Here is a 17026-nt window from a genome sequence, read left to right as displayed (position 1 = left end):
TTTACCGGAGCGGACCGTGCGTTTTGTGTGCGCGAGTTTTATAAAAACGACAATTCGGCAACCGTTGCGCGGCGTAAATTTCGAGAACACAACTTTGACGACACTCCAACTCTTCAAACGATTAAGAACTGGGTTGCTAAGTTCGAGGAGACCGGTTCGACGTTAGATAAACCGCGGTTGGGTCGCCCAAGGACGTCACGTACGGAACAAAACATAGACACAGTGACACAGTCTATTCGCGAAAATCCGACACAGTCAACTCGTAAGCGATATGTGGCTATGATCGAAGAGTTTTTCATACCAGAATTGCAAAACTTTTCAGGCTTTAATGCCAGGACGTGGTTTCAACAAGATGGGGCCACTTCTCACATCTCTAACACTGCTATGCCCGTTATCCGTCAACTTTTTCCTGGCAAAGTTATCTCTAAGAGAGGAGACATTTCCTGGCCTCCACGTAGTCCAGATCTGACCCCGATGGATTTTTTTTTGTGGGGCTACCTTAAGGCTAAAGTATACGACACAAACCCGCGGTCAATTGAGGCCTTAAAAGAAAACATCCGCAGAGAAATGACAAGCATTTCAGCAGTGACGTGCCGCGCAGTCATCGACAATTTTAGACGTCGTTTGCAAGAGTGCCGTGATCGCAACGGATTACATTTAGGAGATGTTATTTTCAAAAAATAATTCCCGTTTTTTAAGCTTTTTATGTAAATAAAAATTTAATTCATAATGTAATTAGTTTTATTTTAATAATTTTTTTTCATATCAAAGGACTTATGGGCCACCCTGTATTAAACCTACGATCATTTCTATTTTTTGTTTAATAAATTATAATAGACAGTTCTAAGATGAGATTTTCCCAATTTAGTGAAACGAAAATCCGATTAATCAAATTTGATTTTTATGAACACCTAACTAAAGTGCATTATCTTGTTTAAATGATCGTATCGTAAAGATTTACAACAGCACAGCTTATAATCGGTTAGCATCGGATGTAATGTCTGCCCTGTGACAGTCGTGATAAAACTCGCCTAGTTAGATGACAGGTAAAAAAAGAGATAATTTATCAGCGCCTGGTTGATTGGTATATCAAATATTTCTTTCTCGTTATCATTAAGAGGTACCAGCGGAATAAAATAAAAAACCTTTACAAAAAACCTTCTACCATTTTGTTGTTCCATTGCTGTCTGAAATGACAAATCGACCACCCTTCAAACCGAAACGCATTACTGCTTCACGGCAGAATATAATCTCACGCTTATTAATTTAATTACATTAGTTCCGACGTTACAAACAATACAGTTTTCCTGGTTATAGTCAACTGATAATTCCGATAATTCAATAGTAATCGTTGGGATGCATTTTATGTTGGGCCTTAACATGTTAAAATTATTATTTCACAGTGATTGAAATTCTAATACACACATTAAATCCGTTTAAAAACTTCCATCTATAATATAATTCGAAAAATGCGAACACTTTCTTGAACCGCACTTAAAAGCCAATTAACTTTGAGGTCGATAACTCGAAGTTCGCCGTTCGGAGTGGCATTAATGGGAAAAGTCTTGGCCCGCGATGCCAAAGGCAGCTGCGATTAAAGCACCAAATTCATTTAGAACAAAGATTAATATTACGAACCGTACATAGTTTGTGTAATATCGAATTCCAGCGATTTATATACGTGATTAGGGCAGTATTACGTTCTCATGTCTCTTTAATTGTATACATATGACCGCGTGCTACCAAAAATGCTATCACAACTTTATTTTTGCCGATTTTTTTTTCTTTATTGCATAGTTGGGTGGACAAGCTCACAGCCCACAGGTGTTAAGAGGTTACTAGAGCCCATAGACATCTACAACGTAAATGCCGCCACTCACTTTGAGATATGAATTCTAAGGTCTCAGTATTGTTAGACACCTACAACGTAAATGCCGCCACTCACCTTGAGATATAAATTCTAAGGTCTCAGTACAGTTACAACGGCTGCCCCACCCTTCAAATCGAAACGCATTACTGCTTTACGGCAGAAATAGACGAGGTGGTGGTACCTACCCGTGCGGACTCATCCTACCACCACCTACCACCAGTAAATATATAGTCCAGATATAATATATTCCATGCCTTCCATTTTAAATAATAAGACCGTATAACACAATTAAAACCATATCTCGAAGTGGGACGAGGCGCTCACCGTAGAGACCAACCGACGGAACTTGTGTGTTTAGCGCGAGTTTTTTAACTTCTCGATCGCGTGAAAGTTAACTCAAATTTTTGTGGAGTTGGACAGCGCCCCTAGCGGCAAACGAACGGAAGTTAAAATTTCGTAGTAAGCACGCTGAGCTCATCACCCAATTGAAATCAATTAAGAAAAGAATGAAACATACTCTGATATTATAATGGATACGCTCCGAAAACTATAAAAATCGATATATAAATCGATGCATAACTCGAATATCTCGAATGAGAACAATATCGATTATGATTTATAGACGACGTTCACGCGATCCCAAATATTGGCGAATATCGAAACGGCCCAAATAGTTGAAATACGATGTCCGTTTGATAAATTCCCGGATATTCTGGCTGATAAAATTTAGATTTGATTGTGTATTCGGTGAAATAAACGATTACTAGAATATCGATACCGGGTATTTTTGAATAGCACCAAAACTAGATTTGTTTTTTTTAATACTTTCAAATAAAATTTAAATTAGCATCACAGTGTAAGCGTTGTCTTTTGTAAATCATCCAGAAACATCCAGAAACAAAGAATTAATTCTAATAAAAGAGTAGGGGAATAATTCTACTAAATGCTTTAGAAAAAAAACGGTTCACTATTGTTTGTTTGTTCTATTTAGATTAACGTAAAATGGCTTAGTATACCAGTACTATGTACCTTGAAACTTTGATAAAATATACAATTCGTTTATAGAGACCATTAATCCCGGTACCTTAACCCTTAGTATATACTATAGTTCTGAACTTATTATGACGTATTTTGCCCAAACTGCTAAAAGATTTTCGAAAAAAAAGCCTCATAAATTTTTGAACTTAAATAAAAAGTTCAAAATCAATGCTAAATTCAGAGCAAATAAATTTAAACAGGTTAATAAATGATATTAACTTTTTATTATAAAAACGCTATACATCCGCGCAATTGATACCTAACTATTACATACAATCAAACTGCGAAATAGTTGGCATTCCGACGGTCCGCATTTTATACGCATTAATAGAGAGTCGATCTATCGACGGCTCGTGCTCTGAGGATATTAAACTATATAATATTGGTGGCGGTATTTCGTCAGTAACGTAAAAAGTCTCTCCTTAAACAAAATATCCAAGAAAAGTACTCAACTCAAGCATATACAGCGGCCTGGGCGTGCCCTTTATGACTACTTATCAAGTATCTTCACTCAGAGTACCATGCATGCCTTAAAGTACAATAAAAGAAACTTGCGTTATAATAATATAATATATAACACAACCTAAGTGCTTGATAAAATGGGACAACATGAGTAGCAACATCTTTCAAATAAAAAAAGAATCATCAAAATCGAATCATCTAGAAAAAATACAGTCGAATTGTTAACAACCTCCTTCCTCTCTTTTCGATCTCGGTTAATTAAAAATAAACCAGCTTAAGATATAATTGATAGCAAATTTAATAAGCCAACAAATCTAATCAAATCTAATACAATACACAACATAACTACTTCAAAAGTATAATTAATTACAAATTCAATATCAAAATGCTTCCTAATTTTTCGTTACAGTGTCAGTCCAACAAAATCTAGCCGGAATTCTGTTAGGACGATCAGTTTTAACACCAACCGATGCGGACATTTTCTTGTCTTGTACCTCTCCACATCCTAAATTACCTTTAATCACATTATCATTATAAATAAACTCAACAACATCACTGTTGTCTCTATTCACTTCAAGTAATTCTTCTTCTGAACTTAATTCTTCTTTTATAACGTCTTTGCTGAGTTCTTCTAGCCTAGATGATTTCACGACATTTCTCACCGTCGTCTTTTCGATGTGTGCGTCTAGCTTTTTTTCTATACACGCTAGAGTTACGAGTATGTTGTCAAGTTTTTGCGTATTACACAACAAATGTGTTTGCAATGATTTCATATTATCTTTACAAGCCAAGGCTTTAATATCGCCCAAACAACCTTTCAAAGCGTTTAAAATTGGCTCTTGGATACTTTCCGCTAAAGTATTTATATCGCTCTCATTCATGACGAGAGCTTTTATTTCTGTATCGCCATCAACGTTTCTGATTTTCTGAACAGAAACGGAATTAATATTTTTAATTTTAGAATGAACTGTTGTATTCTCTTTGTCTTTTTTGTATTTTGCATCAAATGTTTCAGAGTCTGTGCAAGTCATTGATTGATTTAATTGTAGGTCATCTAATGTATTACTTTCAGATGGAGTTAAAAACTCATTAGCGTTAAAACTATCTTTAGTTTTTCTTTCTTTAACCTTTTTTCCTTCTTTTTTCTTTGTCATTTTATCTTTTTCGCGTAAATCGTTGTTTTCAGGTTTGCTTTTCTTTCTGTGTCCCTTAGATGCTTTTATGGTGTAGTATACTGGAGATTTATCTCTACTTGGGGGTATGGCTGCTGGGACAAGACTCTTGGCAAATCTGACTGTTTGTTCCAAGATCGAATCGTGAATTACAGTTTCGTTCTTTTTTGGATTTGCGTTTTGTCGTTCCGACTTATCAAGCTTCTCCTTTTTCTTAGATTTTCTACCAATATCTTTGTAGTATTTCAAATATTTTCTGTGTATGTACACAGCTCTGTACAAATCGTGCTTATAAAGAAAATAGTTGTCCAATCTTATTCCGTCTACTACTTTGAGATTCCGGAACCAGTCTGAGGATAAGCAAGTCAGTTTTAATTATAACGGAACCCCGCCACTTAGCTACGAGACGGCAGCAGAAATTTAAACTAATTATGACCGTTTAATAATTCAAAGCTTTCAAATTAAAGTTAATTCACGAGATTCACGTTAATGAGATTATTTCTTTATTTTTCGTCCCATAAAGTCCGTTGGAGTTTATGGGTATAAATAAATTGCGTGCTTTATTGAAATTTATCTAATGAATTGCTTCATTTTACGTTACGCAATAAAATTGGGATTTCTAAATACATCCAGTCTAAGGAATTTTCCACTAGTCGACCTGGGATATATCCAGGATATGCAATATTTAACTCGCTTTACATATCATGTCGTAATTGATAAATAAAAGATTGTAAAATGCCAATAACTAAAAATCGATTCACAGCTCTCGACTAGGATTGTAGCTTATGAATTCTATTGTTGTTATATACGATGTATGCGCATCGATAATTTTTAACAACACATTTTTTTTATTGCTTAGATGGGTGGACGAGCTCACAGCCCGCCTGGTGTTAAGTGGTTACTGGAGCCCATAGACATCTACAATGTTAATGGGCCACCCACCTATACACTTCACTATACTTCAAGACTGAATGCATATACAGAGTTATTAGTGGCAAAACTAGATAGAAGCAAAGCACTATCAGTACTTACGAACGTAAATTCATAATTTAGTGGATCTAAATAAACTATACAGCTATTGTTCCTTTATCGCGTAGATAGCTAATATGCTTAGAAGCCTTATCAGAGTCCAGGTTCGCAGGATTCGATGCATGTATATGGGTTTTAAAGATATATTACGGTCACGGACGCTCTCCTCGGGAAGGCGCTGCGGTTATAGTTGTAGTGCTGATTGTAGAAAGCCCCCTACTCTGACCCGGTCCTGATCCCGGCTGGATATCGGACGTCGGGTGAAACAGTGCAAAAGGAGTCGTTTCGTGCGGTAGGGCCCTAAAAATATCCTTGGGCCCGCTATATGGTCCAACATCTGCAGACCGTCAAGTTTGACATAACCCGCGTATTAGGCGCGGAAACCTCGGAGGAGGTTCAGCCCCCTGTCCGAAAAAAAGGGTCAAGGACCCTTTCAACAATTTAGGTTATATTTTCTTATACGTTGCGCACTCAACTGTATCACAATAGGATTCCCAAAGTAGGACCCGTCGTTGTGGCTGGGACATATGACACGAACAAAATACCCTTAGTTATATGTGTATTCAACAAATATTGTCACTGGACTAGTAATTATATCACCTAGTACTAGGGATCAACTAATCTCAATAATATCACATTAAAATGTCCCTAAGAATTGGCCTAGCACGTTAAATCTTTCAATTACAACCGTATTAAGAACTTCAAACAACTATTGACTATTTATTGCGAAGCAAAAAACATAATAAATATAATAAATAGTGCAACTCAAATTATTTTACGATGATGAACTCACCTGTTGCCATTCAATGGTTTTAAATGTTTCTGGTGATTTAATTTCGGCTTTTTTTTAAAATTGTGTTTGTTTACGTTGCTATTTAAGATATGGAAATACACTATTACAAATCCTATTGACATATTTCGCGTCAAATATTTTTTTTAAAAACATAGACTTTAAATACGAGTATATTCTCTTTGCTTTAAAAAGATCCCCATATTAAGACGGTACGCGACCGTGCCGCCTTCATTCTAGGACGTCTCTACCCGATTATATGCAGGCAAAGTAAAATGTCCCTTAGAAATAAGGTGACACTCTACAAAACTTGCATACGCCACGTCATTACCTATGCAAGTGTAGTGTTCACTCACGCGGCCCGCACTCACTTAAAATCCTTCCAGATTATTCAATCCCGTTTTTGCGGATAGCCGTCGGAGCCCCGTGGTTCGTCAGGAACGACCTGGACTTAGAGTCCGTCAGTAAGTATTTGCAGTCGGCGTCGATGCGCCACTTCGATAAAGCGGCACGACACGAGAACCCTCTCATCGTGGCCGCCGGTAACTACATTCCCGATCCTGCGGACAGAATGGAAAGCAGTCGAAGTCGCCCAAAACACGTCATCTCGGATCCTCCCGATCCACGAACGGTACTTTTAGGTACTTCAAGCACCGGTCACCGTTCTCGTCGAACCCGTCGCTTGCGACGAAGGGCTCGACGAGTAAATTAACTCTCAGACACAGTCCACTGAGTTTCTCGCCGGATCTTCTCAGTGGGTCGCGTTTCCGATCCTGTGGTCGATTCTGCGAAGCACGGCTCTTGCTAGCGTTCGTGTTTTTTTTTTTTTTTTATTGCTTAGATGGGTGGACGAGCTCACAGCCCACCTGATGTTAAGTGGTTACTGGAGCCCATAGACATCTACAACGTAAATGCGCCACCCACCTTGAGATATAAGTTGTAAGGTCTCAGTATAGTTACAACGGCTGCCCCACCCTTCAAACCGAAACGCATTACTGCTTCACGGCAGAAATAGGCAGGGATGTTAGCATCGTCGTCAGGTTTGAGCCCCGCGAGCTCACCTACTAGTCACGGTTACGCTAAAATAGCCTCTCAAGGCTATCAGCTTAGGCGTTAAAAAAAAAAATTTATAAAGATTATAATCCATACTTAATATTATAAATGCGAAAGTAACTCCGACTGTGGCACTTTTACGCCAAAACTACTTTTAAATGAAATTTAGTATACAGGTAGTCTAGAGTCTAAGAAAGAACATATGCAACTTTTTAATGCGAAAAAACGGTTGTAAAGGGTGGAAAGGGGGGAATAAAAAGTTTGTTTGGAAGTATCGTCATTTTTAAAGCTAAAAGCTTGAAACTTATTTATTAGGCTATGGATTCGATATAATCAAATTTGACACTAAGCCGAGAAAGCCTCAGAATAACACAGAGGCTATAATTTATTAAAATAAGTGTGAATTGCCCGAAATATAACGATAAGTGTCAAGTAAGATGGAAAAAATCTGCCATCTGCGAACTCTTTTGACGTGCGCCGCAAAAACCGTTGGAGCTACACATGTACTTATAATGTAAAAAGAAAATGTTTATTTCAAATAGTCTCACAAAAAAGCCCGTGACAACATAACATAAGAATAGCTATGATTAATTTTTTTGTTTGTAACGTTCATTTTTTTGTGTTTGTTACTGTCAGGACCAGATTTATATTAAAGCATATTCAACATGATCAATAATTAATAACAGTTTCCGAAGCGAAGCGGAGCCGGGTCGCTAGTTTATAAATTCAGTTTAATTATACCCAACATGATATTCTTACGTTAACTTTTTTTTTTTATTGCTTAGTTGTGTGGACGTGCTCACAGCCCACTTGGTGTTAAGTGGTTACTGGAACCCATAGACATCTACGACGTAAATGCTCCACCCACCTTGAGACATAAGTTCCAAGGTCTCAAGTATAGTTACAACGGCTGCCCCACCCTTCAAACCGAAACGCATTACTGCTTCACGGCAGAAATAGGCAGGGTGGTGGTACCTACCCGCGCGGACTCACAAGAGGTCCTACCACCAATAAAAACTATAACTAAACTATAACTATATTTCTTGAGAGTCGATGTCAAACCAGCGGCCGGTCGTAAAGCTCATGCCAAATCCACTTACAGCGTAATAATAGGACATACTGCGCCGAGCCCACATATGGTGGAATAAGGGCCAGAAGAAGATTTGTTAATCAATGACATACTAAGCGAGATTGGGTTGTCGGAACTCCCGAACCATCTAGTGCTAAGTCTTTACTGAAATACGTGAAGATCAACAATATAAATTCCCTCACTCACCATGAGTTCCAAGTCTCATTTCCATAGTAGATCGGTTGCCTGACCCTTAAAATCGGAACACATCGCTACTTCGCGACAAAAACAGACAGGATGGTTGTACATCACAAGGCGCCATACCACCAATAACTACGCAAATTATACCTTCAGTGGGTTTGATTTTTATCACACGATGTCTTTCTTTCATCGTGGAAGTTATTAGTGAAAACGTGTTAAATATTATTAATTAGAAAAATTGGTACCTGCCTGCGGGATTTGAACGCGGGCACGGTCGCATCGATAAGAATGCACGGGACATCTTATCTTTTAGGCCAAAACGATTTAGAAAAACACAGCCTATACTTTTGTCTCGTCAGAATCTTTCTCGGTTGACCACAGTTAAGCTTTGGCTTAGAAATCGTTAACTAGAATCACATAGACTGTCTTCGAACATCGCTGAACTTATCTACATTTAAATAGGCAAAGAAAAATCAGTTAATTAATATTTTCTACGTCCTTTTGTCAACAATTATTTTTTGTTTTGTTCACTATTTAGTAACGTCACACAATCGCGAATCACTGGTGGTAGGACCTCTTCTGAGTCCGCGCGGGTAGGTGCCACCGTCCCACCTGTTTCCGCCGTGAAGCAGTGGTGCGTTTCGGTTCGAGGGGTGGGGTAGCCGTTGTAACTATACTGAGACTTTAGAACTTATATCTCGAGGTGGGTGGCGCATTTAAGTTGTAGATGTCTATGGGCTCCAGTAACCACTTAACACCAGGTGGGCTGTGAGCTCGTCCATCCATGTAAGCAATAAAAAAAAAAAAAAAGAATAAATAAATTTGGAAACATTCCTTTTTCCAGATTCACAAAGTAACAATTATCGAAATATAAGATCTATGCTCTACATTTTCGTAAGACATTAGCTTAAATCTTCAGGCGTCTATGATTATGGTCGTATTTCGTTCAAAAAAAACCTCCATAAATACACCCTTTAACAAATTTATACCGAAAAACACCGGGGCGTCGTAAGTTCACACGCAAATTAATCCGTGGGTTTATTCTGGCCCTTAAATTTTAATTCGGTGCCGGCGCGGTTCCTCTCGAATCCTATTAATTCCGCTAAATTAAACAAAATAAAACGCGTGAAATTTAACATTTAAGCGACGTATACGTAAGCTTATACAAAACTTTTTAAGCTCTTATACGAGCCTATAATAACCGACAATTTGTATGGATGTAGAAATACGTGTACTGCCTCTGATTGGTGACTTCTTTCCTCCCGATCCTGCAGACCGAATGGTAAACAGTCGACGTCGCTCAAAACACGTCATTTCGGGTCCTCTCGATCCACTAACGGTGCTTTTAGGTACTTTTAAGCACCGGTCATCGTTCTCGTCGAACCCTCGAAAGGCTCGTCGAGTAAATAACTCACAGACACAGCCCACTGAGTTTCTCGCCGGATCTTCTCAGTGGGTTGCGTTTCCAATCTGATGGTGGAGTCCGCGGAGCACTGCTCTTGCTAGGATTAGTGTTAGCAACGTCATCAGGTTTGAGCCCCGTGAGCTCAATGGCTCAAAAGGTTTCTCAAGATCATCAGCTTAGGTAGGAAAAAAAGCAAAAATTGACTCCTTATTCTGAATTATTCTTCTTAGAACAAAAGAAATGAAAAGGTGGACTTTCACGAATAAACTCATCAAGCTGATTACTTTTGTCTTAAAAGAGTTCGAGTACTTACATCGTCACCCATCGCTGATCACACCAAAAAAACTGCATAATTTTTTACTTTAACTTATTTTTTATTCTATGAAACCTTCACATGTCTTCACGGTGTCAGATTTATAAATTGACATTGTTAATGACGTATGCCTAAACGAATTAATTACCTTTCGTTCCAAGTGTTATGGATATTCCAAAATATACAGCCATAATGAAATCTACGTTTTGAAGCATTCAGGTAAAACGAAATGAAGGCATAAATCCGAGGCTAGAACACACAACCGAGATCATGGCGGAATAAATTACATTCAGTACTGGCACGGATTTAGGGGACCCAAAAAGTGTGGCAAATTTATTATTTTCATTTATAACTACTAAAACTCCTTCGTGCTCGGCACTATCGTTAAGTATATGAAGCACTTCGATTTGTCAAAGCTGCACGCGGTACCTGTAACACGAGAAAGAAAAGAAAATAAACAGTCAATAAAAACTTCAAATATCTATTACAGATTTTGAACACAAAAAAAAACGAATAAAACAAACTCCCTTTCATCAGCCTTATATTGCAATCTATTTAATTTTAAATGACAAAAACATTTCTTTTTTGCTTAAATGAGGACGTGCTCACAGACCATCTGGTGGTAAGTGGTCACTGGAACCCATAGACATCAACAGCGTAAATGCCGCCACCCACCCTGAGACATGAGTTCAAAGACTTAGTTTTTAGAGTACAACGGGTGCTTCGCCCTTGAAATTGAAACGCATTACTCATTCACGGCGGAAATAGGCAGGATTGTGGACCAGGAAACTTCATGCCGACGGCAAAAACATCTACAAAACTATACAATACAACAAATACAACAATACAACAAATAATAAATATTGACTCCGAATTGGAACTGTAACACTGAGATACGAGATATCATTTAAACACCCAAAAAAATTATTCCAAATCCTACTCTGGTTTCAGTATATGCCCCTCGCGTAGCGCCATAATTAATCACTCCCAGACGAAACGTAAGCCTTTGTTTTTGAACACAACATTAGCCAGAGTCTCGTAGAAATAGGGTTGCCGGATCTCGATCTACTTGTAATGTTTCCGATTATGTAGGTACTCTATTAAACAACATACAATCTACATAGTAATCGGTATGAACATAATTTCTCTTGGACAAAACCTTTTAAACATTATTTACTTAAATGTTTGTTTGTGTGTTACCTAAAGAGCTGAACATGTCCCTAAGCTTTTAATCAACTTCAAAACACAAATATATTAGGTACAGATGTTTACAGATACAGATTTAAATACACAAATATATCAGTTTAGATTATTATCTAAACTAACCTCCCTATGTGTGGGTATGACACTAATTCTAATATAATCTTCCCTTTTTCGTTCAGGAACCTGAACCTAATGAGTGAGGTTTCCACGCCTAAGAGAATCGCGGGGTATGTGTTTCTTGACGGTCCGCAGATGTTCAGAGTGGATCGCAGGCCAAAGGATATTTTTAGGGCCTTAAATACTACGTTTGAAGTCGTCGTGGCCTAAAGGATAAGATGTTCGGTACATTCGTATCTAGCAATGCATCGGTGTTCGAATCCCGCTGGCGGGTATCAATTTTTCTAATGAAATATGTGCTTAACTTAATAAATGTTTACGATTGACTTCCACGGTGAAGGAATAACATCGTGTAATAAAAATCAAACTCGCAAAATTATAATTTGGGTAATTACTGGTGGTAGGACCTCTTGTCAGTCCGCAAGGGTAGGTACCACCACCCCGCCTATTTCTGCCGTGAAGCAGTAATGCGTTTCGGTGGGAGTGAAGGGTGGGGCAGCCGTTGTAACTACACTGAGACCTTAGAACTCATATCTCAAGGTGGGTGGCGCATTTACGTTGTAGATGTCTATGGGCTCCAGTAACCACTTAACACCAAGTGGGCTGTGAGCTCGTCCACCCATCTAAGCAATAAAAAAATAAAAAAACTCACTCACCTACTTGCCCGGTGACGCTGATATTATGATCTTTCACCATCAGATTAGGTAGAAAAAAAGAAAGGAGAAAACATGTTGCACCGACCCCAGGTGACTGGGAGAAGGGAAGGAGAATGATGATTATGATGTACCGAAGGAACCAGCCCCCGGCTCCGTGCCAGAGCCCACTCTATTTTACTTTATAAACAATCAACAAAACATTTAACCTAAAAAGTAAATGCTCTAACCGTAAAAGCGAAATTGTTATCTAAGCGAAAACTTCTAGTAGGTCTCACGGGAGTCTTCAATTAGAGCGTGCGAGCGAACGACGAGATAAAATAAGACTAACCTCTCATTCGCAGCGAGGGAATTCGGGTTATATTTCGGGAAAATTACGGACGTAAGATAATATTGTAAATAAACGAACGTGTATTAAAATTTCATTCGGTGTGTTGAACATACTGAACAGGTTACCTTACGAGTTTATACTAAACCTACCAGTGCCAGTCAAACTATTAGATAATTTTATTTTATAACTAGCTGACCCGGCAGACTTCGTAGTGCCTCAATCGATAAATAAAAGACCTAAACTTTTGTATAAAATAAACGTAAAACAAACAAAAGGAATCCGTCCGACGGGGGACACATCAAAGGAAAAACAAAGTTGTTATTTTTATTTAATTCCGAGCATTTTCATAATTATCTACCTTTTAAACCTTCTCTGGACTTCCACAAATAATTCAAGACCAAAATTAGCCAAATCGGTCAAGCGGTTCTCGAGTTTTAGCGAGACTAACGAACAGCAATGCATTTTTTTAAATAGAGACTAGTTTTCCGTTGTCAGCTACTCGTGCGGGTAGTAAGTACACTTTAAGAGAATTGATATGATTGACAAAATTACCCTTTAAAGCGGTAAAACACGAATCAACATTCAAACATCATCCATATTTATCGATTTCCAATATTGATGACATACACATTTAAGTCACAACTTTAATGAAATTAATGTGTAATTTAAATAAAATTTTATATAAAGAAAATTAAAGACATAAATTTAACCTAAAAGTACATATTATTATCCGCAACACGCTTCGTCAGATTATAGAAACAATTTGTAGAATATACATTTGATATTTCCTTAACTCTTTACTTCTAGTTATTTTTTCTCTTTTCTAAAAACAAAGAAGCATTGTCTGCAGTGAATAATTAAATCGATAGTTTTTGGTAATTACCGGTCAAATTGACCGAGCGCGGTAATATTTTTTATTATGTTTCTTCCAAAGAAATCGTCGTTTAGTATAAAAAAAAAATATATTTTTTATGAATCAAAATATGCATCCATGATATCGATGCAACTCTGCCAACGCAGTGAAAATTATTCAATGCCCTTCTTGAAGAAGTCGGGTGTACGGGAACCAACAAACCCTTCAAAGGTGTACTGCCTCTCGGGTATTGAGTTTTCCCTGCCAAGAAGTTGTGCAAACTTTGTAAAAAGCAGAAGTCTATCGACACAAGGTCTGCTGAGTATGGTGAATGACGCAAAACTTTGAATATTTGCTCTTCTACTTGAGAGAGTATTTGTTGTATCATATTAGGTTGAACTTTGACGACTACTAGTCGTCTACTTGACTTACCGGTGTTGGTACCTACCCGTGCGGAACATTCACAATAGGTCCTACCACCAGTAATTACGAAAATTATAATTTTGCGGGTTTGATTTTTATTACACGACGTTATTCCTTCACCGTGGAAGTCGATCGTGAACATTTGTTAAGTCCGTAAATCATTAGAAAAATTAGTACCCGCCTGCGGGATTCGAACACCGGTGCATCGTTATATACGAATGCATCGGACGTCTTATCCTTTAGGCCACGACGACTTCAAAACGACAACGACTGTTTTTTACCTTGCCAATCTGACGCAAATGGACTAATATTGTTTAATGCTATCGTCGAAGCCTTCTACTAACTCGGTAGTAGATTGAGTATCGTCAGCTTCCACTATCGCCTTTAATTCGTTGTTGTTGACTTTACGTCATTGTTTTCGGGCGACTTCGGGGTTGATTTTTTAGATCGAATTTTCGATGTTCGAAGCGTTCAAACCAATATCGAGTCGTGCATTCGCTTGTAGTGTTCAACTCCGCACACGTCATTAATATTGCGAGCTGTTTGTGTCCGGAATTGCTACCAATTTGTCGTGTCCATATTGATGAAAAAGCCACAAATGTAATGAAAGCAAAACGCTAATTAGTAAAACAAATGACTGAATTCTAAAATAAAATTCCATATATTTTAAATAAAATTCATCTATGTTTAGAATTTATGGCCACACATAAATTACGCTTCGAATAGCCAGTACTGTGAAACAGCAACTTCATAGGACCTATTCTTAAAGATTAGTGTTAATACCGTATTGAATACAATTATATATTTACCTTTGTGCCTCCATCTTCGGCCTCATGAAGTACCTACACTTTCTCTTAAGATTTAGCCAACGTTGGCCATGCACGCAGACGGAAACACTCTTTGTTTTTTACACACACAACACTTTTTACGTCACAACGTAAATGCGCCACCCACCTTGAGACATAAGTTCTAAGGTCTTAAGTATAGTTACAACGGCTGCCCCACCTTTCAAAACGAAACGCATTATTACTGCTTCACGGCAGAAATAGGCAGTGTTGTGGTACCTACCCGCTCGGACTCACAAGAAGTTCTACCACCAGTAATCTTATGAAATAGTACCGTCATAATTCAACCATTTTATCTATCATTATTTCAAATTACTTACAAAAACATTAATTGTTTATCGCTATTTCTATTAGTGAAAATGATGTAAAAATAAATCACGCGGTGTAGAGAAGAAAGCTTTGTTTTATACTCTTCTTTTTCTCCACCTTATCCCACTAGGTGGGGTCGGCATAGCTAATTTTTCTCTTCCATTCTCTTCTATCAGCCGCCATCTCAACACTTACTCCTCTCTCTCTCATATCGTCATTCACACACTCCATCCATGTCTTATTTGGTAGACCTCTTCCCCCTCAACCTTGCACTACCATTTCCATACATCTCCTAGTCACATGCATCTTATTTCTACGCATCACATGTCCATACCACGCTAACCGTCCGCTCTTTAATTTATTGATTACCGGGGGCTACTTTCACACTTTCATTCCGGCTGTGGAATGAACTCCCCTCCACGGTGTTTTCCGAGCGCTCTGACATGTCCTTCTTCAAACGAGGCTTGCGAAGAGTACTTTATGGTAGGCAGCGGCTTGGCTCTGCCCTTGGCATTGCTGACGTCCACGAGCGACGGTAACCACTTACCATCAGGTGGGCCGTATGCTCGTCTGCCTACAAAGGGAATAAAAAAAAGAAATATTCCTCTGATATACTCATTCTTTATCTTATCCATTCTTGTCACTCCACACATCAATCTCAACATTCGCATCTCTGCCGCATGCCCGTTGTTTTATACTATTTAGAAATAAAAGCCGTAGCACGCACATAAATACCATCGTCCGATCGTCCGAACGATTATAATATCACATAATACTGCACCGATATAACATCTATAAACATCTGGTAAGTTTTCTCCGGAGATTTCGCGGTGAATTCATTGTTCGGAACACATTCCACTGGGACTCCAAAGAATTAGTACACTATTCGCGGTGATTATTATATAAGCAAGAAATAAGTATTGGTTAAATTAATATTCTATATAATAATTATACAGAATTGATAAAAACCAAAATGTGTTTCTAACTTGAAAGTCGGTGTATGCTTTTATTTATTTATCTGAAGCATATAATCAGTGTAAACATTTTTTTTATTGCCCATTTAGGCAAACGAGCATACGGCCCACCTGATGGTTAGTGGTTACCGTTGCCCATAGACGTCAGCAATGCCAGGGACAGAGCCAAGCCGCTACCTACTAATATGCGTTGTATTGTATGATGAATCAGAAGGTTGCGTGTTCACATCACGTCGGGGTCATCAGTTTGGGAAGGCTTAGACAACAAAGGGAAGATCTTCCACCGAGCGGGTGATATTTGCTCGGTAGACCGACGGTCCGAATGTTGTTGTTCGGAACTTGTATATATGCAAGCTTGTCTTGAAAATGTCGTAAGCGAGATTCAGGCATCTGTCAAATATTTTGTGTTCTGTGATGGCTACCGCCACATATTTTCTTTGATAATTTTCCTATTGAAAACCGGCCTTCTCTACGACTAACGCGTAATAGTGTCTTTGACATTTTTCGTAGGTTATTGGTGCTAGAAATTCCCTGAAGTGTCAACAATAACAGTGTAAGGTTTCACTCATTCGATTAAAAAAATCGTGAAAACAGAACACGAACAGACAATTAATGTTACCGACGTTTATATTTGAATACGATCTTATTAGCTTGGTGTGTGTGTTTGTTTGTCGGCTATACTAATCTTCGAAGGTCATTTTCGGCGACTTCAAGTCGTACGATTAACTTGAACACTTGCAAATGCATCAAGGGCCGATGATAATACTATTACCGAGTCCAGGCAACCCCCGACCGAGAGCCAGCACTACGCTATAAAAACGATTCCTCGCTGCGCCTTCGCCCCCGGTCATCGTTCTAGTCGAACCCGTCGCTTGCGACGAAGGGCCGACGAGTAAATTAATCCATAGACACAGCC

General features: G+C 38.4%; 1 protein-coding gene across 1 annotated transcript; it reads right to left on the bottom strand.

Moving 5' to 3' along the window:
• Positions 1 to 3459: 3459 nt before the first annotated feature.
• Positions 3460 to 6510, bottom strand: LOC110386458 (uncharacterized). The gene is made up of 2 exons (XM_021352773.3): positions 6365 to 6510; positions 3460 to 4892 (listed from the first exon to the last, which is right to left on the bottom strand). The coding sequence occupies exons 1-2, from the start codon at positions 6372 to 6374 to the stop codon at positions 3763 to 3765; spliced, it is 1140 nt and encodes a 379-aa protein (XP_021208448.1). The 5' UTR covers positions 6375 to 6510; the 3' UTR covers positions 3460 to 3762.
• Between the last annotated feature and the right edge of the window lie 10516 nt (positions 6511 to 17026).

The sequence above is a fragment of the Bombyx mori genome, chromosome 19 (assembly GCF_030269925.1).
Source record: "Bombyx mori chromosome 19, ASM3026992v2".
Lineage (NCBI taxonomy): Eukaryota > Metazoa > Arthropoda > Insecta > Lepidoptera > Bombycidae > Bombyx > Bombyx mori.
This window is presented reverse-complemented; position numbering and strand designations above follow the sequence as displayed.